General features: G+C 41.7%; 1 protein-coding gene across 9 annotated transcripts in view; it reads left to right on the forward strand.

Moving 5' to 3' along the window:
* The window catches only part of CADPS (calcium dependent secretion activator), a 483558-nt gene that overhangs the window by 276951 nt on the left and 181755 nt on the right, over positions 1-24852 (forward strand). For all 9 annotated transcript variants that reach the window (XM_023200558.2, XM_023200583.2, XM_023200569.2 and 6 more), the window contains 2 exons: positions 10035-10146; positions 17477-17616. In XM_023200558.2, coding sequence (XP_023056326.1) covers positions 10035-10146; positions 17477-17616 — 252 coding nt within the window. The remainder of the gene's footprint in view (positions 1-10034; positions 10147-17476; positions 17617-24852) is intronic.

The raw sequence follows: 24852 nt of genomic DNA on the forward strand, positions 1-24852 counted from the left end.
CCTCTCAGACAGCCCAATTTCTACAAAGCAAATGCCTCACTTATGTAGATGAGAAGTAGCTTAGCTTTTCTAGTACACTAAAGAACCCAAAGCCCAGCCTATCAATTAGTTTGCATGAGACACACTGTGATGGCACAATTGATTCCCTTGGAGTGGAATATCATGCAGTCCGCCTCAAAGGCAGGCCAGAAGATTTTAATGCAGCTGTCTCCAGGCAATTATTAACTTTCCTTCTTAGCAACAGGACCACGGCACTTTCATTCCTTGAAATGACACTTCTCTCTCGTTAAAGCCTGCAGTTAATTTTATGAACTGCACCAATTTAACACCCAGTTCACATGAGCCATATACCTTGAAGAAATGCAAATCCAGTCTCTGAGACATGAATTATGGCCTTATGCTGGGCATCACCATGGCAACTAATGACGTCCCCCCCACCCCCGACCCCAGCACCAACCTGCACAAAATCCAATTCTCCAAGGGTCCTTATTTGCCTAACGTGGATGTGTTCTTGGCTTACTCACATATGCATTCATAAATATCATTCTGTTGTCAAAGGTTTGCAGTGGATGTTTACTGTCATTTTGGGAGGTTTATTCCCTATGTGGCAAATGTTGTTTTTTGTTCGTGGGGGGAAAAATTCTAATGAAAATTACTGTGTGTATTTGATTAGCAACATTTGTTGATAACATATGGTCTGAGGAGGCTTCCGCAAATAGGAGGCTTTAAATAGTAAACAGAGATGTGACTGTGATCAAGCAGATGCTCCCCAAACACACAGAACAAGGTTGTTTTACCCATAGATTTTTCTGAGCTCCATTCTCCCAAAACCATATTCCTCTCCCTCATTTTCTCCCCCAGATCAAAGTGTTCACTTTCAAAGTGGTGGCACTGTGGAACAGGTTTGGAGAAATAATGTGTTGTGACTTTAAAAGTCATCCCCATCCCCCCAAATATGAATTGTCTGCTACTCATGTTTATTATTTGATATTAATAATGATGTAGTGTGACGAAATGAGTCTGCCAGCTCAAGTCATTCAGGAAGCAGCATTTGGGCACCACGTGTCTGAAATGCTATCATACACAAGCCCCAATTTTCTAATAAACTAACAGTGCTAGAAAGCGCTCCATGAAGAATTGAGAGCAGCAAATTTGATCCCCATGGAGTGAGCAGTCCTTGTAAATGCATGTTTATAGTTTGTCTTCGTGGATATGCCCAGATGAGCATACTGCTAATCTGCTAATGAAAATATAAGTGTTTCCATTAGGCCAAGTCAGCAATTTAACTGTTTATAACAGAGATCAGCAAACTTTTTCTATAAAGGACCAGAAAGTAAAACTTTTCAGTTTGTTGGCCATATGGTCTCTTTCATAACTACTCAATTCTGCCATTGCTGTACAAAAGAAGCCATAGACAAAACACAAATGAGTAAGCTAGCTATGTTCTAATAAAACTTTATTGATGGGCATCAAAATTTGAATGTCATATAATATTCATGTGTTGCAAATATTCCTTTGATTATTTTCAGCCATTTGAAAATACAAAGCCATTATTAGCTTATGAGCCATACATAAGCAGGCCCGTACCCATGACCATAGTTTAACAACCCCTGGTCTATAATCCTAAAATCAAGACTTACATTTTTTAGTGCTTTCTATGTGCCACGTAGTGAGGTAAACACCACATACGCAATAGCTTATGTCCTACATATCCTTCCATTAAGGACTCCATCTTCTGGGTCAGTTCTATTTTTTTAAGAGACAGGGTATCACTATGTTGCCCAGGCCGGCCTCATACTCCTGGGCTCAAGCAATCCTCCCACCTCAACCTCCTGAGTAGCTGGGACTAGAGGTGCAGACCACCATTCCCATCTGGCTATATTTATAATAAAACTAAATATTATCCCCAATTTATAGATGTGAAAGCGGAGACATTCTCACACCTTATAAGTGTTATTTCTGCACGTGGCATCTCCCCCAAAAGAATGTAATATCCATGAGGGCAGAACTTACATCTCACTCACCTTTGGATCCATAGCAGTGCCTATCATAGTGATTTCCACATAGTAGACATTCAGGAAGTGTTTCCTAAATGAAGCACTATTTGGAGATACAATCCCTAAGCAGTGAAAGTTAGAGCCTCATCTGATGCCAATATGACGCTTTTAGGTTAGTCAGTTACGCTGTTCATCTATTTATTTGCCACCCTCTTATAGGAAGTATTTGGTTTGGAATAGACACACATGTCCCAATACACATTTCTTCATATTTGGAGGTGCCACTATGGGTGATGGCATTTCTACAGTCTCTGCTTATGTGCTTGTGGCTGAAAAGACCAAAAGTAATAATAGCAGCTTATTATATAATTTGGTGGCACTTTCCATCACTATACCGTTGGCAGCCATGTTGTTGCCAGCCCTTGGAGAGCCATTCCTCAGCCTTCATGGATTGACGCCTTGCTCCCTAGAGAGCTGTCGTATGCTGAGTATCCTCTGCATGCTGCCAGCTGCTGTGTGCACTTCAGAGAGTTTGTTAGCTAAAAAAATTAAAAATAAATAAAAATAAAATAAATAAATTCCTCAAAGAGATAAAGCCCTCAGTTCCTCAGTTGAAAGGGGCAGTCACACCTTTGGTTATTTCACATGTCTCATCCCTCTACAATCCCCTGAATTTAGTGACGTGGTTATTCTGAATTTGTCACTTTCCTAGTTACTAAGCAAATATTTATTGTGTTCCAGGCCCTGTGTTGGGTGCTATATATATATATATATACACATATATATACACATACATATGTGTATATATACATATATACGTGTATATATACGTATACGTATATGTGTATATATACACACATATATACATACACACACATGTCTATATGTATATATATGTATGTGTATATATACGTGTATATATATACACATATATACACATACAAGAAACCACAGTAAAGCACTCTTGTTTAATGCGTGGGCTTTGAGGTCAGAAACTCTGAGTTTGAAGCCCAATTCTGTGATCACCTGAGATCCTGGCCCAATCACTCAACTTCCCTAAACCCTGGTTTTTCTCTGTTTATAAAGTATGGGTAATAACAGAATATACTTCACAGAGCTGTCAGAAAGATTAATTGAGATAATTCATTAGAAGCACTAAGCCCAGGGCCTGGCAAATCGTAAGTACTCAATAATTGGTGGCTATTTTTAACGTTTATGTAAGCTAGTCATACAGTGTGAGTACAGTGGTAGAAAGGATGGGATCACAGAATAGGGACACCTAACCCGTTTTACATTATCTACTTTGTCTTCAGAGAGAAGTTAGTCAGTTAACCTTTCCAACTTCAGCTTGCAATAAATATTATCCACCTCTGGTCTTTTCAAATCAAAATGCAATTGTATTTCAGTTCTGGGACACTTTAAAGAGGTATTCATCTTAATAGCCATAATCAATTGCACAACAAGGGCAAATAAATGGGCAGAGAACAATGTAACAATGAGAAATAGATTCATTTTGGGGTGTGTGGCCCCACCAAAGGCCCAGGTTTTTAATGCTTCCTCCACTGGCTAATTTGTCTGTCTGGGATATAATGCTCTGTGAAGTATATTGAACATGTGAAATAAATTCAAAGTAAAAAGGCAGCATGGCCCAAAGTCCCACCAGTCTTGAAACAGAACTTTCCCTTTCAGTTACAGAGGTAACTCTTGTTGATTTAATCAAGACATAAAGCAGTGAATGACGGAATGAGCAAGGGAAGCAACATGGTGGCCTGATTAGGAGTTTGAATTCTGAGGTCTAACTGTCATTTACTCCTGGTGTGTGACCCTGAACATATTACCCAGCCTCTGTGTGACTCATTTATAACTCTGGAGGTGATAATTGTAGGCATTTCACAGGATGGCCAAGAGGCTTTCAAATGATCAAATGCATGTATGACTGTGTCACACTTTTGAGATAGGAATTTGTGTCTCACACATAGTAATCTGAATAAATATTAGCTATTTCTATTACAAATATAGCCAGATCTCTCCGTGGCTAGAAAAGGACAAAGAATGAATATGTTTCATGACATTTTTTCCTACAGGGGAAAGGAATATAAAGAAGGGTGCAAATATTTAAACCTTCTTGATTCTCCTAAGAGTAGGAAGCATTGACAAAAAGAGGCCAGAATTTTCACAGAATCCAATGACTGTGGCTAAGACCAAAAGTTTCATGTCAACAGCCAGTGTTAGCCAACACCCACTCCTTAGTCCAGGCTAGCCAGACTGAGGTGGCATTGGATCACAGCCAGCTTGATGGGCATGTGACCTGTACAGCTGCACAGCTCCTACACTCAGAAGGGGCCCCCATTTGATTTAATGCTGTTTTGTTGCCATGGAAAATCTTAATAATTTTATCTTTGAGCTTGTGTTTGTGACATCCCATGGAACAATGGAGTGTGGATTTGAGTAGAGGAAATAATCAAGAAAATGAAAATGCTTTACATTTTAGTACCTTTAATGGCACTTTTTCTGTGTGTTTTGTTTTGGAGTTTTGGAGTTTGTTGTTTTTTTAACAAGGAGACCTGCATGTTTTATTTGCACTGGGCCCTGAAAATTACACAGCCAGTCCTGATTAGATGAGAGAACTTCTCTTTTGGCCTGTTTCTCTGGACCAGGTTACCATTTTGAAATCTGATAGTTAAATAGTTAAACTGGGATTCATTAGTGACCTGACAGCTTGAGGTGAGCCAAGGATCATGGTGGGAAGCACAGCTGCAGGCCTGGTGGAAGGGAAAAGTAACTCAGTGTCCAATAGGATGGGGGTTGTCAGGGCAGCCTCCAGCGGCCTGAAATCCGTCCAGCTGATGGGTTCTCGGAAGCACTGACTGCCCCACAGTCGGACTCTTGTTACACGCCTTATGAGCTGTGCATCTTTTGGTAGCAGCAGGGGTTCAGGCATCCTGGATTGGTACCCACTGAACATGCCAGGAAATACATCCACACTGAGGACAGTAGCATGGAAACACACAGTGGGGTATCTCCAGGACACTGGGCTCAAGTTCTCTTTGTGGCTTAGTGTTAAAGCTTCTCATTTCAGAACTCTTTTGGTTTCCAGCAGAAACCTTTCTCATCCCCATGACCAAGTATAATGAATGCCCAAAGAGGTGTCTTTTATGTTATTTTTATTTATTTTCTTTTAGAGACAGGGTCTCGCTCTGTCACCCAAGCTGGAGTACAGTGGTGTGATCATAGCTCACGGTAACCTCAAAGTCCTAGGCTCAAAGTGATCTTTAGGCCTCGGCCTCCCAAGTAGCTAGGACTTCAGGCATGCACCACCAGATGCAGCTAATTATTTTACTTTGTTTTTTGTAGAAAATATAAAAAGCCTGGGTCTTTCTGTGTTGCCCAGGCTACTCTCAAATTCCTGGCCTCCAAAAGCACTAGCATTACAGGAGTAAGGCACCACACCCAGCCATGCAAAGAGATTAATAGTACAATTAGTCATAAGTAAATTCATGGTCACATTTTTTGCCAGTGTTGCTAATCACTAATAATGCTTATTACTGATAATTTTTACAATAATAGCAGCAATAGCTTTAAAATGAGATTTTGGGTTCTGGCCCAACTTGGTCATAATTCCCTGGAATAAAACAGGCAAGATCTTTGAGTGCCTCCTCAGTTTTCTCATCTATGAAATGGCAATGATAATAGCTATTTTACCATTCATCTGTATAGTAGAAAGGGCAGTGTCAATCTTGCTTCCTTTACACAGGGTCAGTTACTTAGTAAGTGCTTGATAAACATGTGTTGGATAGAAGCCACAAAGGATACAAAAGTATAGCAAGATAAGGGGACTGATTTTTTCTAGTGTTCTATATAGTACTACAGGGTGATTATAGTTAACAGTAATTTATAGCATACTTTCAAATAGCTAGAGAGGATTTTGAATGTTCCCAACACACACAAAAAATGATAAATATTTGAGGTGATGGATATGCTGATTACTCTGACTTGATTATTACACATTGTATACATGTAGCAAAATAGCACTCTGGGCCAGGTGTGGTGGCTCATGCCTGTAATCCTAGCACTTTGGGAGGCCAAGGTGGGTGGATCACTTGAGGTCAGGAGTTCACAACCAGCCTGGCTAACACGGTGAAACCCCGTCTCTACTAAAAATACAAAAAAATTAGCTGGGCATGGAGGTGGGTAATTTGAGCTGCTTGGGAGGCTGAGGCGGGAGAATCACTTGTACCCGGGAGGCAGAGGTTGCAGTGAGCCAAGATCACGCCACTGCACTACAGCCTGGGCAACAGAGTGAGACTCTGTCTAAAAAAAAAAAAATTAGCACTCTGTACCCCATTGTATTAGGGTTCTGCAGAGGAACAAAACTAATAGGATATATGTGTGTGTGTGTGTGTGTGTGTGTATGTGTGTGTGTATGTGTGTGTATACATATATGTAAAAAGGGGAGTTTATTAAGTATTAACTTACACAATCACAAGGTCCCACAATAGGCTGTCTGCAAGCTGAGGAGGAAGGAGAGCCAGTCTGAGTCCCAAAACTGAAGAACTTGGAGTATGTTCAAGGGCAGGAAGCATCCAGCACCGGAGAAAGATGTAGGCTGGGAGGCTAGGCCAGTGTCTCCTTTTCACATTTTTCTACCTGCTTTATATTCTCTGGAAGGTGGTTAGATTGTGCCCACCAGATTAGGGTGGATCTACCTTCCCCAGCCCACTGACTCAAATGTTGATCTCTTTTGGCAACACCCGCACAGACACACCCAGGATTTATACTCTGTATCCTTCAATCCAATCAAGTTGACACTCAGTGTTAACCATCATACCTATAAATATGTACAATTATTACATGCACATAATCATTAAATAAATAAATATAAAGTGATGAGCAATAATCACTATTACTAGAATACATCTCCTTGCCTTGGGAAGGGAAAGTAGCCAAAATTTGTTGGGTTCCCAACCTGTTCCAAACTTGCAGCTGTTTCTTCTTTACATCTAGTCTGTGAAATTAGCTTATTTTATAGCTGAGGAAATTGACAGGGACATTAATTCCTCACCCCAAATTTCATAGTTTGCAAGTGACTAAGCCAGGATTTGAACTAAAGGTATCTCATTCAAAACCCTTGCTGTCCTTAAGACAAAGATTTCCCTATCTTGGGGTCTTGCTGCAGTTGCTGACAACCACTTAGGAGTTTCTATCTGTACCTCAAACATTTTGCTGATGTGTTTGAAACCTGTCACTTTTTTTTTTTTTTTTTTTTTTTTTTTTTTTTTTTTGAGACAGAATCTCTCTCTGCCGCCCAGGCTGGAGTGCTGTGGCCGGATCTCGGCTCACTGCAAGCTCCGCCTCCCGGGTTTCCGCCATTCTCCTGCCTCAGCCTCCCGAGTAGCTGGGACTACAGGCGCCCGCCACCACGCCCGGCTAGTTTTTTTTTGTATTTTTAGTAGAGACGGGGTTTCACCGTGTTAGCCAGGATGGTCTCGATCTCCTGACCTCGTGATCCGCCTGTCTCGGCCTCCCAAAGTGCTGGGATTACAGGTTTGAGCCACCGCGCCCAGCCCGAAACCTGTCACTTTTTGTCATATCTCATGGCCTCCTCCATGTCCTGTCTTTCTCTACTATGACTGTTGTGCTTTCTCAGTGGTTTCATGCACTGAGATCCCCATGGATCTAGTTTCCCCTCATCTCAATTTTTCTGGTCTTTCTTTGTCAACTCTCACTAGATTCCCTGTGTCTTTGAGTTAATAGCATTTATTTGATTGAAGGCAACACTGAGACTAGGATGCAGGTTTCCATAATATACAAACCAAGAATACGAACAGGGTAAAATGTTCAAGCCCGCTAGTAGTCAACAAAATATCCATGAAAACAACAATGATAAAATAGGCCGGAAGAAAAAGTGAATAATGACACTCAGAACAGGCAAGAAGGAAGCCCTGTGATTTGCACTTTCATTCCCAAATGGTGGCAGGATAGTCACTGCCTTTGTGGAAAGCATTTTGGGAATAGGCATCTCAAGCCTTGAAAGTGTGCATTGATGAGCACAACTCCTGCAGCAGTGTAAGATCTCTAAATTTTTGTTGATGAAAGAAGAAATGATCTCCCAGCTAGGTCTGTATCCTGAGAAAACAGTCAGAGATGAAATCAAAAATTAATATCTAACTCCTAGCTACTCAGGAGACTGAGGTGGAAGGATTGCTTGAGCCCAGGAGTTCAAGACTAGCTTGGACAACAGAGCCAGACCCCCATCTCAAAAAACAAAACAAAACAAAATTGGCCGGGCGCGGTGGCTCAAGCCTGTAATCCCAGCACTTTGGGAGGCCGAGACGGGCGGATCATGAGGTCAGGAGATCGAGACCATCCTGGCTAACAAGGTGAAACCCCGTCTCTACTAAAAAATACAAAAAACTAGCCGGGCGAGGTGGCGGGCGCCTGTAGTCCCAGCGACTCCGGAGGCTGAGGCAGGAGAATGGCGTAAAACCCGGGAGGCGGAGCTTGCAGTGAGCTGAGATCTGGCCACTGCACTCCAGCCCAGGAGACACAGCAAGACTCCGTCTCAAAAAAAAACAACAAAAAAAAAAAAAACAAAAAAAAACAAAACAAAATTAATGTTCAATTCTATTTCAGTAATAGAAGAATGGCTAAATAAATTATGGTACGTAGAGAAAATGTAATATAGAATCATTAAAAATTATAATGAGCATTTTAAAGTATAGAAGTTAGTCATTGTATAAAGTAAAATGAAAAACTTCTGTAAATGATAAGTATCTATGCTGTTTTCTAGTTCTGTAAAAGACATTATATTTGGCATCATTCATTTATTCAGCAAATATTTGTTAAGTTCCTTCTATATGTCCAGCACTGTGCTAAGTTCTGGGTATGAAACATAAAAACACAGTTGCTGTGCTCATGGAGTTTACAGAATATTAGGGGATTCTGCTATAAAATAATGACACAAATCAATAATTATAAATCCAGTGATTGCTAGGATGCAAAATTAAGTTGTATGCTAAAGAGAGGTGAATACCAGAACCCAGTTTAGGTTGGGAGATCAAGGGACAGTGTTTTAAGCTGAGACCCAAAGAGGTAGCCCAGTGAATGGTTGGGGTGGGGAGAAACATTGCCAACAGAGGAACCATACATGTACATACAGGCCTGAGATGGCAGAGTCAGGAGGTTTGTGAAATTGGAGCAGATGAGTGACAGTCCATAGGTAGGAACAGGAATGGAACAGGTGCCATGGACCTGGGGCTCAATGCAATGCAGTTAACACTTCTGGAAGATCACACTGCTTGCAGGCACAGAATGGAAAGAGATTAATTCTCTGTAAAAATAATAATGAGTGAACGAAGAGGCTGCATTTGTGGCTCATGTGAGCCACACCTGGTGCTCTACCCAGATTCTGGGTAAGCCAGGCTCCCATCTGGGGAAAACTGAGACTCAGATATCCACAAACTGAGCAGGGAATGGTATTCCCACATCCTCATCCTTCTCCCTTCAATCTCTCTTTGACCTTAACAGGGTGGCACTCCATAATCTCCTTATTCAATTCATCTTTGAATGCCAGTGAAAATGGGGCTCCCCACCTCCCCACCACTACTGCTGAAGTCTCATTTGAAAGTCAGGTGTTGGCTTGAACCAACTGAAGCCCCATCCCAAAATCTACAACTGCAGTTTTCACCAATGTCAAAGGATGCGAGGAAATATTAGTGATTTCCCTGGAATAGTTTGTAGATACAGCAAATGCATGGGAACAAGTTCTCACCAACTTGAGTTTATGCTAATTTCAAGTCATTCCTTATAGTGCTCTGTGAAGACCATGGCAACTTTCTGAGCATCTGTCTTGCATTTGCCTAACAAGTTAATTAACACTTTTGTTACTCTGGCAGCTTTGAAGGGGAGGAGAGAAGGATGTGACAGCTAATGCTGCCTTGGGTTAACCCTGCATTCACCTGACCTGGAAGCAGTGGAATAGTTTAGACTCATCAAAGGCAGATATGTCTACAATGACCTCTTTGATTCTGTCTGCAGCTGGGGCACCCAGGGTGACTTCTCCACAACCCATGCACTGCCAGCTGTGAAGGTGAAGCTGTTCACAGAGAGCACAGGCGTCCTGGCCTTGGAGGACAAGGAGCTCGGGCGGGTAAGTGCTTCCCATCACAAGGGGGACTCCAGAGAGAGGATTTCCCCAGCTAGGTCTCCAGTGCACAGGTCACCAAGAGGCAGCATTGCCAAGTGCTGAGAGGCTCAGTTTTGAACTTTAAATCCTGGACTCCACTCTACATTAGCTGGGTGACCTTGAACAAGTTCCTCAACCACTCTGAGCCTCAGGTTGTCTTCTACAAAGCTGGGATAACAAGAGTGTGCCCTACAGGAGATAGAGCAGGAGTTCTCAATACTATCAGACCCAAACATCCTTTAGAGTTAAGATTTGTAATGTCTTTTACTGTCTTAAAGTGGAATTCTTAGATGATGTAACTGCCTACCCACCTGACAATGTTAAAGTCAACACAATGACATAAGAGAGAAACAAAAGGAAGTAAATTAATAGTAAAAAACCTCAAAATGTAAATACTCAAAGATCTAATAGAGGAGTGCTCTGCTTGTTCCCGTGTGAAGAGTCACTGTGAGGGTGACAGCTACAAAACCCACTGTGAGGTGTGGAGATGTGCTGTACCGGTGACTCCTAAGCCTGAGCATCAGTAAACTGATTTACTGAAATGTTAAGCAATACTTAGTAAAGTGTCCTTGATTTCCTTAGAAGTGTGCCAAAAAGACTTTGATCTGAAATGTAAAACAAGAGTTAGGATCTTCATGTAGTTCATTATAAACAGATTTTTTCACCTCCACTAATATCCCATGGGAATATTCAAAAGTCAGATGGGATGCAGGAAGATGCCTCACTAGGGAGTGTCATCTCATTCCTTGCAGGATGTTTGGCATCCCTGGACCCACCCACTCACTGCCAACAGGGACTGGCACCAATTGTTTTGTCAATCAAAACGTCATTAAAATTTCTGAGACACCACTGAGAGGTGGTACCAACCCCCTTGAGAACCACTGAGATAATAGTGAAATTTCTGTTTGCATCTGAACCATTGACTCTGCCCCAAGAAGCCAGTAATATTTTCACAAGTTGATTTTGCCAATAACCTACCCCACCTGCTTATGGTAAAATCCGAACTCGTTTAATTTGGCTTCTGCTCACCAATTCATCCCCATGTGCTGCCACATTCCTCCCTGCCTACTATACCCCAGCATCATTGGCCAAATTTCAATCCCTCATATAAACCAAATTCTCTCCCTCCTCAGGGGACTTCCTCTCTATCTGTTGTCATCTCCCCGCCTCCCAACCCTTCAAAAAGCATAAATGCCTTCTCTGCATAAATGCCACCTCCTTGGAGAGTCCTTTCCTGACAGCTCAGTCCCCTTCATTTGCTATCTCAGCTCCTTGTTCACATACACTACTGAAGTGATCACCAATGAGAGAAAGAAACAGAATTGACAGACATTCAGGCTTCTGTCTGCCCCACTGGACTGTAAAACCTCCATGGAGATAGAAACCTAAGCTATTTTGTTCACTACCTTATACCCAGAGCCCAACACATAGACTTTCAATAAATTTTATTTCGGCCGGGCGCAGTGGCTCACGCCTGTAATCCCAGCACTTTGGGAGGCCGAGGTGGGCGGATGACCTGAGGTCAGGCGTTCGAGACCAGCCAGGCCCACATGGCAAAACCCCATCTCTACTAAAAACACCAAAAAGTTAGCCGGGCATGGTGGCAGGCACCTGTAATCCTAGCTACTCAGGCAGCTGAGGCAGGAGAATCACTTGAACCCCGGAGGCAGAGGTTGCAGTGAGCCAAGATCACACCATTGCACTCCAGCCTGGGCAACAGGAGTGAAACTCTGTCTCAAAAAATAATAATAATAAAATAAATAAATAAATAAAAATTTTATTTCATTCTGGTTTAATGCATAATCACTCCTGAAAGCTAAGTGATGTCAGCCCAGACAATCTCTGAGCCTCTGATATAACATCTATAGCATAATGAGACCACCCCTGACAAGCACACAGGCACACACACCTAACAATGCCAGCAATAATTCATTTCCTGTGCTTCCTTTTTTTCTTCCTTTCTTTCACCCATTTTTCCAATCTGGCTTTCATCTATAGAATCGAACTGGAGTCATATTACTACAGCATAGACCACAGATAGAGGTAAAATGAAAAGTAAATAAAGCTAACAGCAAAAGCAAAAAACAGTGTCCCTACCCAGAAAAGTGGGAGGAGGAGATGATGAAAGAAAAGGTTTAGCTGTTTTCTTTAAGAAACGATAGATATTCATTTCTGTCCCTAGGGAAAGACAGATACACATAGAGTGGAGGAATTATCCTGCCTTTCATTTTTCTTCAAATTTCTCCTTTTCCAAGAAGGCAGATGTTAAGAATCATGAGTCTCAGAGACCCTGAATATTAGTGTTAGAAGGATCAAGTGTAACTGACCAGCCCAGGATGCTCAACCTGGGTCCACAATGAGCCTCCGAAGACCCAGGATCCAGAATGCTCTGGATGTTTTGGGGGTTTTTTTGTTTTTTTGTTTTTTTGTTTTTATTTTTATTTTTGTTTTTGCTGGAGTCTCTCTCTGTTGTCCAAGCTGGAGTACAGTGACATGATCTTGGCTCACTGCAACCTCTACCTCCCAGGTTCAAGTGATTCTTATGCCTCAGCCTCCCAAGTAACTGGGATTACAGGCACGTACCACCACACCTGGCTAATTTTTGTATTTTTAATAGAGATGGGGTTTCATCATGTTGGCCAGGCTGGTCTAGAACGGCTGACCTCAAGTGATGCGCCCACCTCGGCCTCCCAAAATGCTAGGATTACAGGCATGAGTTACCGCACCCAGCCTGGAAATAGTTTACAAATGTGTTTGTGCCTGGGCCTATATGCATTTTTCTGGACTGGCTACCAAAGCATTCACCGACTTCTCAAAGCCATTTCTACTCAGAAAAGTTAAGGCCACTGGCATATTGAAATCCTTTGTTTTATAGATATGAAAACTTGCTCCCACAGAAGGCAGGAGACTTCTCCAGAGCCATGCAGCCAGTCAGGGGCCCATGCATGGGCCAGGCCACTATACCAAAGACTTTGTGCACAGCCCCTCAGTGCTCTCTGATGAGCAGCCACAGTCATCACTTCTTTTGTACAGAAGAGCATGCTGAGGCCCAGAGGGTCCGGTTCCTTCAGAAATGTTGCCTCACCTCCAGGGCTATTTGCACTACACTATGTTATCCCTACACAAAAAGAAAACCCCGGGCTCCGCTGCTGTGGTGAAGGCCATGGGCTTGCCACAGCCACACACACACTAATTTCATAATGATTCGTTCTCTTCCTCAGGCCCCTCACACATTACCCCAGATGCTAGTTTACTCCTCCTTTGTGCCAAAGAAACTTTCTGCCAGTTGCAGTGGAGCTGGCCTGCCTGGCCCTTGTGCTGGCTGGACACCCTCTGCTGGCAGCATCTTCATGGGCAGCAGCTGGGTGACCCAAGAGTGCAGTGAAGCCACACTTGGACCTCACAAGAGAGTGTTTCTATGCTCTGATTCTTCCCACACTTAGCAGACCCACGTTTAGAAATCCTGGTGTTACATTTATTCATTCAACCACTTTTTAGTTTGTTTCTTTATGTTATGTTTTGTTTTTAATAACCTTTTTAATTAAAAAAATTCATGCACATTGTGAAAACAAGTTAAAATTGATATATAGTGAAAAGTGATTATCTCTTCTATCTCTAGTATCCCTTCCCAGAAAAAAATTTTCTTTTCAACTTATGGTTATCCTTCCCCAAATAGTCTCTGCATGTACAAACATAGCATATGTAAGCATATATTCCCCCTCTTTTAAAAAAAGCACAATTGGAAGCTTCTATATCCATGCTTCTCTACATGGTCCCTGAAATCATTATATTTGGTGAGTAGTTTTCATATGACCCTAGACTGACCTATCTCCTTTTTACATAACTGCATTATATTCCACTATGTAGATACATTTTATTTAACAAATCCTCTATTGATGATTTTTTAGATTATTTCATCTTTGGCTATATAAACAATGCTTCAGTGAATAGCCTTGAATTTATTTCTTTGTATGTGTGTGGATATCTATAGAATAAGTTTTCAAAATATATTTTGCTGACTGAAATTTGCCACCAAATTGTCCCCTAAAGTGCATGCACCAATTGATCCTTCCACAAAAGGTGGAAGAGAGTGCCTGTTTTCTTGCATCCTTCCCAACCCTGCAATATTATAGGATTGTAGGCCTGCTGTGTCCAATCATTTGTGCTATGCACAGAGCAAATAGGAATAATGACAGGTAAAAACCCTTAACCTCACGAAGCATAAGGGACACAGACATAAAACCAGAAATTATAGTGCAACATGCGAAGTGTTCTGTTAGGCCAAAAAGAGAGAAAAAAAAAAAAAAAAAAAAAACACCTGGAAATGAAGCACTTAGCGAGAAGGCAGAATCCAGTCATCCAGACTGAGGGGCAGGGACTTCCCGGGGTATGCAAGAGGTACCGAGAGAGAGAGAAGCTAAGTCGAGGAGGGGATCTGTCAGGTAAAGGCTGAAGGTAAAGCAGTCCCCCAGCAGGCGCTGCCTGTGTGCCCAGGCAACTAGGAAAAGCCACGGTTGGCTGGAGTGCAGCTACTGCAGGGGGTGGGTCGTGGCGGCCACATCAGCATCCCCACATCAAAGCACAGCACACATGGTCCGCGGCTGAACTGACAAAGTACTTGATTAGCAGCCTGGAATGTCCAGATGAGGTGTCTGGTCTGCTTGGGACTCATGTGCACCCATAAGGACCCTCATAATTCAGCATCACTGACACATACAAATGAGTCATCAGCCTGTCAGGGGTATCCAAGGTGGGGACAAAGACAGAAGAGAGCTGTGGTCACTTCATCTCTCCATCCACCCTGGAAAAGAGGTCTCCCCAGCAAGCAATTGCACATGGAAAGAAGTCTTTGTGGCACAGCCGGTAATGAGCTGCGGCCATTGCATCACGAATGGACACCATATTGCCAGTGGGAAGCACGCCCAGAATCCATATGGCGAAAGGCCTGTTAATGAGCTCCGGGTGCCCAGAGCACTGCTCCCTCTGTGATTTTGCCAAACAGGCAGGAGCAGACAGAAGCCCAGGGCCTTTCTTACTTACTGCTGTTCTGGCCCTGGATGGGGTGTCTCTTATCAGCACCTGGTTTCCTGACTTCCCAGCACATCTCACCACTACCTCTCTTAGGCCAGACCAGCTCAGGATGGAGGGTCAGCTTCACTGAGATCAGCAGCTGCCTCAAAGTGTCGGGCCTCGGGATGTGGCACGTGATACAGGGTGACATGTAAGAACAGGCAGTTCCTGGAGAAAAGGGAGAGGTCTCCACGACCCAGCAGTGCCCTAACTCACTCATTTCCTCCCATCATCTGTCCTATGACATGTTGCAGTTCTCTGATGCCAGTTAAGTGAATTTATACATTTTATGCTGGAACTGGAACTGAATGAACCCTTACAAAATAAACAAGCGGCCTCAGAAGATAACTGCACAAAAGCTCTGATTTGGAGGTAGTACTAGCAATGCAAGCCTGGCAAACAAGAAAATGGTGGAGACAACACCTGACCTACTAGCAAACATTCTGTCACTCATGTCATGAGATAAAAACAATGCCAATGTAATCAGATGGGACAAGATGTCAGTCAAGACATGATGAAATTATTTAGAAGACTACTCGAACTATGGATTTATAACCAATGTCATCAACAATGTACCTTGCCCTAAATGTTATGTGGTACCTTAAATATAGCTAATAATACCACAACCACCACAATTTGCAAGTTATTCCAAAATATGGATTTTTAAATCTTTAGCCCATCTTTGATTTGTATATATTTTATGATATATGCGATAAGGTAATATATTAATACAAAGTAAACTTATGTAATATAAAATGTTAGCATATAGATACTGGGCTAATTGCTCAAAAACATTATACTAAAATAGCACATGATCATAAAACATTGACAGCCTCTGTTCTGAAAAATCAGGCTTTTCTGTATTTCAATCATGTCATAAGACATTGGGAAGACTTGAAATTTGTGGTTAGCAAGAATGTATATTTCATCGGAGATAGGGAATTTAATGAAGAAAAAGGGTCAGGCCCAGAAAGAGAAGGGCTAAGAAATCAGCATAAATGAAGCACATCTAAGTGGGCTGATTTTTTTTTTTTTTTTCCTGCCATGGCCTCCTCCTCCTCTCAGCAGTCTTATTCCACAATCACACAGGAAGTCATACGTGTCTACCCTTCAAGCATGGGCCAAGCTTGCATGACTAGTGAAGCTGATACAGCATCTAGAAGGCTAGAGTGTCCCCCCAGGAGACCATGAGCCCCTCACGTTCACCTCCAGAGGTGAAAGAAGCCCAAGAAAGGAGCCTGCCATCCCTGCACCTGGAGAAAATAAATATTTCGAAAACAGCCAAAGCAACGTGCCACAAACCAGGGCATGCTGCCATCACAGAAGCAAATCTTAGCAAGCCCAGCTTTTGTTGTGCCTATATTTAGTGCATGTTCCCTTAGTTTCAGGGATTTTCCAAATATTCCATTCCTCCCTAAATGCATGTTCCCCAGATCCCTTGTGGCTCCTGAGAACTCTGTGATCACAAAGCGAAAAAGTGGATTTAGTGAGTTACGCACTTCCTGTTTGTTTCACTCTCAGAATTCCAGACAATAAGAATGGACGCAGAAGACCCAAATTAAACTGCCATCTCTGAAGCACACTGGTGAAAGGCATTTCCTAAGAGCTCATCCTTCCCCAAGTCATGTGTGCTTTCATCCGTGCCTAGGCAAAGTTGGGTGTTGTGTGACAAGATTTCCAGACCAGGTGAAATCAGGTTGAAATGTGTGACTCCAAGCAAGTCCCTTTCCTTCCCTGAGTCTCACATTTCTCATCCTTCAAATAAGGTTCCTTCCATTTTCCCCGGGGGCCTTGAGGTATTTCTCCTCTTGAAAAGTGAAAGAAATCCTCAAGAATGGAGAAAAAGGACTCTCTCATATATAAGCATATTTCTTCCTTTTATGCATCCATCTTCTTATACAAAGATGTAGAGAATAATGTGTGGAGAATGTTCTCCATTCTGGGTTTGTTTAGTATGTCTGAACATTAGAAAAGTCAAAGCAGAATCACAGAAATCATGGTTTTCATGACAGAGTGATCATTACAGAATTACAGAAAACTTTACTTTTATAAAATTTGCCAGGAAGAGAAGGAAGGAGCAAAAGAATGTGTTTCTGTCCCCAGGCATGGCTGCTCCACAGTGACAACTGTTCAAGTCACTCCACTACTCAGAATCAAAGTTTCTCATCTATAAAAGCATGATGGTGCTTCTCTTTCCTAGCTGCTTGTCCTTTTTCCCCTACAGGTTATTCTCCATCCCACCCCAAACAGCCCCAAACAGTCAGAGTGGCACAAAATGACAGTCTCCAAAAACTGCCCTGACCAAGATCTCAAAATCAAACTTGCTGTCCGAATGGATAAGCCTCAAAACATGAAGCATTCTGGGTAAGTGTTTCTTCCCCAACTAGCAGTTTTGGACACACGTCTGTTCATTTCTCAAAACAAAAACAGAAACAAACACAAGATCTTCAGAGAACTATGTAGAAGGAAATATAAAGGATCCATATTAAAATATTTGACTTTGATATTTACTGTAATCTCCCTCAATTCTTAGGATGACTGTATTTGCATTTTTTGCTGTCAAGATAGAAAAATGTCCTTCTCTTTCTCTAATAGCGTTTCTAGGACAATTCAAAACTGTCTAAGCAGCATGCTAGGTGATTCTAGTTTGGGGAGGTCCTATAGGTTCTGTGTACCTTGTCAGAGGCATCCAGATCATTCAGACTCTGCATATGACTCACTCGCTCCTCAATCAGCAACCACATCTTTGAGGTGTGAGCAGCAGGGACAGGCCACCTTCAATCAATTCACATTTAATATATTTTAGTATTTAGTGCAGCATTTAAATGAATGAGAAAAAATAGAAAATCTGTGATCAGCCGGGCGCGGTGGCTCAAGCCTGTAATCCCAGCACTTTGGGAGGCCGAGACGGGTGGATCACGAGGTCAGGAGATCGAGACCATCCTGGCTAACACGGTGAAACCCCGTCTCTACTAAAAATACAAAAAAAACTAGCCGGGTGTGGTGGCAGGCGCCTGTAGTCCCAGCTACTCGGGAGGCTGAGGCAGGAGAATGGCGTAAACCCGGGAGGCGGAGCTTGCAGTGAGCTGAGATCCGGCCACTGCACTCCAGTCCGGGCGACAGAGCGAGACTCCGCCTCAAAAAAAAAAAAAAAAAAAAAAGAAAATCTGTGATCATCTTCATTTTCTTAAGGTTTGAGAAAAAATAACCAATTAATTTCAAGTAAAGTAAAAAGAATAGGTAAGATGCCATATTTTTTTTTTTTTACAAATAAAACCAGTGATTTTTCTAGAAAATGTTTGTTGATGACTGAATATATGGTGAGCCATGACCTATTAAACTAAATCACATGGATCTCTTATCTCAGAAAACATGATAATCATGTAACTCTGAAAAGGGAAAGTTTAACTGGTGGAAGGGAATGGAGTGTTCGGCGGGTATTCTGCAGGGACACTGCCAACTGGCGATCATTCTGCTTAGCCCCTCTGGGCCCTAGAGAGGTCTCATTAATTCTTTTTTGGGTGTATATATATTGATGATAAGGCTCAAAGTGTTTAAAGTGCCATTAAAAATGAGGGTTATAGCTGGGCACGGTGTCTTACGCCTGTAATCCCAGCACTTTGGGAGGCCAAGGCAGGAAGATCACCTAAGGTCAGGATTTGAGACCAGCCTGACCAACATGATAAAACTCCATCTCTACTAAAAATACAAAAAAAAATTAGCTGAGCATGGTGGCAGGTGCCTGTAATCCTAGCTATTCAGGAGGCTAAAGCTGGAGAATCGCTTGAACACGGGAGGCGGAGGTTGCTGTGAGCCAAGATTGCGCCATTGCACTCCAGCCTGGGCAACAGAGTGAGACTCCATCTCAAAAAAAAAAAAAAAAAAAAGGGTTGGTTAGATGTACTAGAGGTTTGGGGAATTCAGAAACCCAATTTCAGGGCCTAGCCGTGATTAAGACAAGATTAAACAGAAGCTCACATGAAGTCCAGGACAGGAATTGAACTTCCCAGTAGATGAGCAGACCACAGCATGCAGTCAGAGAGTAAAAACAGGAGCCTAGCCATGGTGCCTCGGAGTTCTAGGAAGCGAAAAAAGCCCAAGTTTCCAGAGAAAAACAATGACCTACCAGTCAGGGCACCAGATAGGTTCAGGTATGAAAGGTTCCAGAGGAAGCAAAGGTCACCTGTGATCTGGAGACCAGTGACTCAACGCCAGGTTTGGTTTAGATTTACAGAATTTGCTTTGCATTGTCTTCAGGCCAAATTATTCCAAGCCTGAGATGGGATTAGGGCAAAGCTCTTCTGCCTGGGGTGTGAAAACACCATAGGAGCGTATGCAGGGCCCTAAGTATACACTCAGTCCTTTGTCAAGTGTCCAGGATGAAATACAACCAGATTTTCTTCAATTAAATTAGAATGCCGTGAAACATTGCTGAGGTCTACCGTTCTTCCTTCTTATCATGCTCCTGGTATATATTCTGACAATATTCATGGAATTTCTCCCTAATATGTCTTCCTCCTCTGTGATGAACATCCTACTTTCAAGACAAAGGGGTTGATAACTCAGTTAGGTTTCTGTAATACAAAAGAAAAGATCTGCATCTTTAGCAAAATCCTGCCTCATAAATACTCCGTAAATATTTGCTAAAGGAACCAGCACATGAGTGAGCAGAACAGACATAGAAAGAGAGGGAGAGAGAGACAAAGGGGATAGGGCAGATCAAAGAGAGAAAACAGAGAACAGAATATGAATGAATGTATCTGTCCTCTAAAATGCTTTTTTTTTTTCAACTTCCTTTAAAAAGATGATCAGTGCCTCAACCCACATTCGAGTCCCCTTTGAAGCACTGTACTAGGAGTTTTATTCTGTCACTTATTCTCCACAGCAACCACCTGACACAGGTATTATTTTCCCTATTGGATGAATTCCCATTTCCCACATTGTCTTCATTCACTCTGCTGGAAACTGAACTAACTGATTTGGATTGGGGAATTTTTGTGTTGATTTGTTTGTAAAATTATTAACATATTTTAGGCTACCTTGACCCTACAGATGACAGAAGAAATATGTAGCTCACTTCTGACAGGTTTCATAGCTATTTCATATGCTAGACTTCCATTTTAAAATTACCCCTGCCAGGAAATACACCAAGAGAGCTTAAAATAGCTCTGAAAAGTGAACGGTGGATGCCTTAATAACACCATCAGACCCAATGTGGCCTAAATCAGGGGTGAGCAACTGTAGTTGCCTAAGGGACTATTCAGGGAAAATAAAAATGTTTATGGACTACAATATTTTTTCCATTTAAACTTAAAATAGTTTTACTGAGCCCAGTTGTGTAAAGGAGGATAGAAATATGAGAGCAATGTCACAGCTTAGAAAATGGAAGAGAAAAAGGAAAAAAAAAAATTTTTTTGAGACAGGGTGTGGCTCTGTCACCCAGGCGGAAGTGCAGCAGCGTGATCTCTGCTCACTGCAGCCTCTGCCTCCCAAGCTCAAGCCATCCTCCCACCTCTGCCTCCCAAGTAGCTGGGACCACAGGTGTGCACCATCACACCCAGCTAATTTTTGTATTTTTTAGTAGAGATGAGGTTTTGCCAGGTTGGCCAGGCTGGTCTCAAACTCCTGGACTCAAGCAATCTGCATGCCTTGGCTTCCCAAAGTTCTGGGATTACAGGCATGAGCCACCATGACCACCCGAAAAAGAAATTTTTAAGAAACATAGCTGAGGTTATAAATTGTTTCCACATTAAGGTTTTTGTAAACATAAAAGGAACATAAGAATCACTGGGAATTATGAATATTGGTGTGCACTGTGGTTCTTTGAATGAGCCACTGGGCCATTCAGAATAACTTTATTGAATAGAAATGTGGCAATGGGAAAAATCAACACTGCTTCTTGATCTTAGAATGTTAGTATCTGGGCATATTTGAGAATCAGCAACTCCTAGGTGCCTTTCTAATTTTCATCTTTTTTTGTCTGTATGGTGTTTTCAAGTCCAGGAAGTACGTTCACATCCATTCTCTTATTTTATCACTGAAACTGCCTCACAAGGAGTGGTATTATCATTCTCCCATCTTAATAAATGAACCCCCCTTCACCCAGATACCCAGATCAAAAACCTTGAAGTGATCATTGACATTTTTCTTTCTCATCCACCATCAATTTTTGTATTTCTTTTTGAGACAGGGTCTTGCTCTGTCACCCAGACTGGAGTGCAAAGGTGCAATCCTAGCTTACTGCAGCCTTGACCTCCTGGGCTCAAGCAATCTTCCCACCTCAGCCTCCCAAGTAGCTGGGACTACAGCCATGTACTACCACGCCCAGCTAAGATTTACAAAAAAAAAAAAAAATTATAGAGATGGGATCTCACTACATTGCCTTGGCGGGTCTCAAACTCTTAGCCTCAAGCAATCCTTCCCCCTCAGCCTCTCAAAGGGCTGGGATTATAGGCATGAGCCACCAAACCTGGCCATCATCAAATTCTTTTCCCTCTATCTTCAATATAAATCTAGAATTCAACCCTTCACCCCTGCCTCCATCTCACCATTGGCCTCCAAGCCTCCATTGCTGCTTCCCTTCACTTGCTGCTTCTGCCTCATAAGCAGTTCCCTGCTTCTGCCCCTGCCTCCCAGTATTCTATTTCCTACCGTGAAGCAAGGGAATTTTCTTTAAAAAACGCAAGTCGGATCCTGCCACTTGAATGCACGAAAACCTCCAGTGATTCCCCATCTCATTCAGAGTAAAAGCCAATGTTGTTACCATTGCTATGAGACCCTGCCTACCTGGTCTTGATCACTGTTCCAGCCACATTGGCCTCCCTGCTCTTCCTCCCAGGCACAAAGTACACCCCCATCTCAAGGCCCTTGTCCTGGCTGTTTTCCTTCTCTTTCACCCAGATCTCCAACATTTCTATAACTTATCAGAAAGCCTTACCTGGCCCACCTGTGTCCTCCCTCTCTCTCTTACTCTGTTTTGTTTTCACCAGAGCTCTTATCATTTATATCATATACTTCTTTATCTGTTAGTTCGTTGTCTGTCTTTCCCACTAGACTGTGAGTTCCTTGTCAGAAGGGAAATTTGTCTCCTTTTTTCACAGGACCCTCATACAGAGACTGACATGTAGCGAAAGTCCAGTGAATTATTTTTTGTTTAGATGAATAAGTGAATAAACGAACCCCCATTTACACTTAGAGAAATTGGAGCTTAAAGTGGTTAAAAGACTTGCCCAAGTCAGAGTAAGCATTAGAGCTGGGTCCACAGTTATTGCTTTCAATCCAACCTTAACTGAGGACCTGAAGCTTGACTAAAATAGAGAGCTCCTCATGACTCCACATTTAATTCATTCAATGAATCGCAGTCCACCAACCAGGAGTAATTTGCAGCAATTCTGATTATCCTTTTATTTTTTAACAAACTTCAAAAGGAATACAGTTTATAACACTCGGCTATCTTCTTAAAATCTCTTTTCCCCTTCCATTTCTGTAGCTGTGCTACTATTCTAGACCTCTTGTTCTTCAAAATCATCGCACTTCTCTCCTCCTCATAGGTCTCCAAGACACCACTCTTTCTGGCACAGACTCTAAAACCAGGGTACTGGACTAGACTAATTAAATATCTTCAGTGTTTCATTTTTATCTCCCTTGTTGACTTCTTATCTATAAATGTCAATTAGATCAAGTCAGTTTATAGTGTTGTTCAAATAATCTATATCCTTACGGATTTTCTGTCATTCATTTAGAGGAAGCTCTCAATCTCTTACTACAATTTTAAATGTGTTTCTCCTTGTAGTTATGTCTGGTTTTGCTGCATATATTTTGAAGCTTTGTTATTAGCTGCAGAAACATTTAAGATTGTTATGTCTTCTTGATTGACTTACTCCTTTATCATTATGAAATAATCTTCTTGATCCCCAGCAATATTCTTTTCCTGCAATTTACTTTGTGTAACAGTGATATAGCCCCTCCAGTTTTTTTAATAAAAAAAGTGTTAGCATGGTAAATCTTTTTTTCTATCTTTTTATTTTTAACCTATTTATGTCTTTTATAAAGTGCATTTCTTATAGGCAGCATAGAATGCGGTCTAAGTTTTTAACTCAGATTTGAAGATCTCTGCCTTTTAGTTGAGATACTTAGCCTAATTGCATTTAATGTTATTATTGATAGATTTAAACTTATTTTGTTATTTGTCATCCTCGCTTTTTATTTTCTGTTTGTCCTATCTGATCTTTATTCCCTTTTTCCTATTTTTCTGCTTTCTTTGGAATTAGCTGAATATCTTTGTGATTCTACTTTGTCTTCTTTATTATCCCTAAATGCCAATTAGTTCAAATTGCCTGGAATGCAATTCTTGCCACAACCACTTACTAGCTGTAGACAAGTTTCTTAACCCCTCTGGACTACATTTTGCTCAACGTAAAACAGAAATAACAACAGTGTTTGTCTTGTAGGGTTGTTGTGAGGACTAAATGAGCTAATACATGTATAGTATTTAGAACAAGGTCTGATACATGGTAACAGCTACAGCTATAGAAGAGTTATTGTTGTTAGTGGTGTTGGTTGTAATCATCATTGTTATCTGCTTTCATCTATTCTTTGTACTTTTCCCCAGCCCATGCTTCTTCTTGCTGGGCTGCTGTAAGATAGCTGAGGTACCTGGAGTCTCCCTGCTCTGCATATGCTCCTTCACACCCAAGAAGATGACAAAAGCATCCCTGTGGGAATCATGGTTCTTGTCTCACTGTGACTTCTATTCTTATAAGAAATTCTTATGAAGAATTTCTGACAAGGAGGAATAAGTTCAAGAGACCTATTGTACAATATGATGACTATGATTCATAACAATATATTGTATACTTCACAGTTGCAAGAGTATATATTTAATAAAGAGAGCTATGTTACTAATTCACATTAAATTCACAAATATCATATGAGAGAAGACTGTCCCTTTTTTTATTCAAATGAAAAGTTACAAGCATTGCCATGGGTGCTACCCTGCCAAGTAGTCCCAGAGCAGAGGGACACTGAGGCCAGGCTGGTCTTCCATGATTCAGCAATTTTGGGGGATTCCTGGAACTTAAGTTGAACACAGATGAATCTTCCTCTTATTTTTTTAATCCTCTGTAGGTCGCTCACTCTGGCATCTCATATAACTAAAATGTCCCCAGTGAATAACATGAATGTCAGTGACCCAGTAGCAAGAATTTTACAAAAATGTCATAAGAGAGGATACATTCAAATCATGATGCAAAATATGGCCTGGAGCTCCAACCCAGACATGTGTACCTCACTTTCCTTCTCAACAGATGTGCACCCAAAAGTTGAATGTGAATTCAGATAAAGAATCCAAAGAGAAACCCTTTGCAAAGTTAGTAATTATTTACACTTTCTACTAGGACTGCTTTTTTTTCTTCTTTTTTTTTTTTTTTTTTTTTTTTTTTGAGACAGAGTCTTGCTCTGTCACCCAGGCTGAAGTGCAGTGGCATGATCTCAGCTCACTGCAACGTCTGCTTCCAGGTTCAACTGATACTCCTGAGTAGCTAGGACTACAGACGCATACCACCATGCCCAGCTAATTTTTTTTTTTTTTTTTTTTTTTTT

Source organism: Piliocolobus tephrosceles, chromosome 2 (genome assembly GCF_002776525.5).
Source record: "Piliocolobus tephrosceles isolate RC106 chromosome 2, ASM277652v3, whole genome shotgun sequence".
NCBI lineage: Eukaryota > Metazoa > Chordata > Mammalia > Primates > Cercopithecidae > Piliocolobus > Piliocolobus tephrosceles.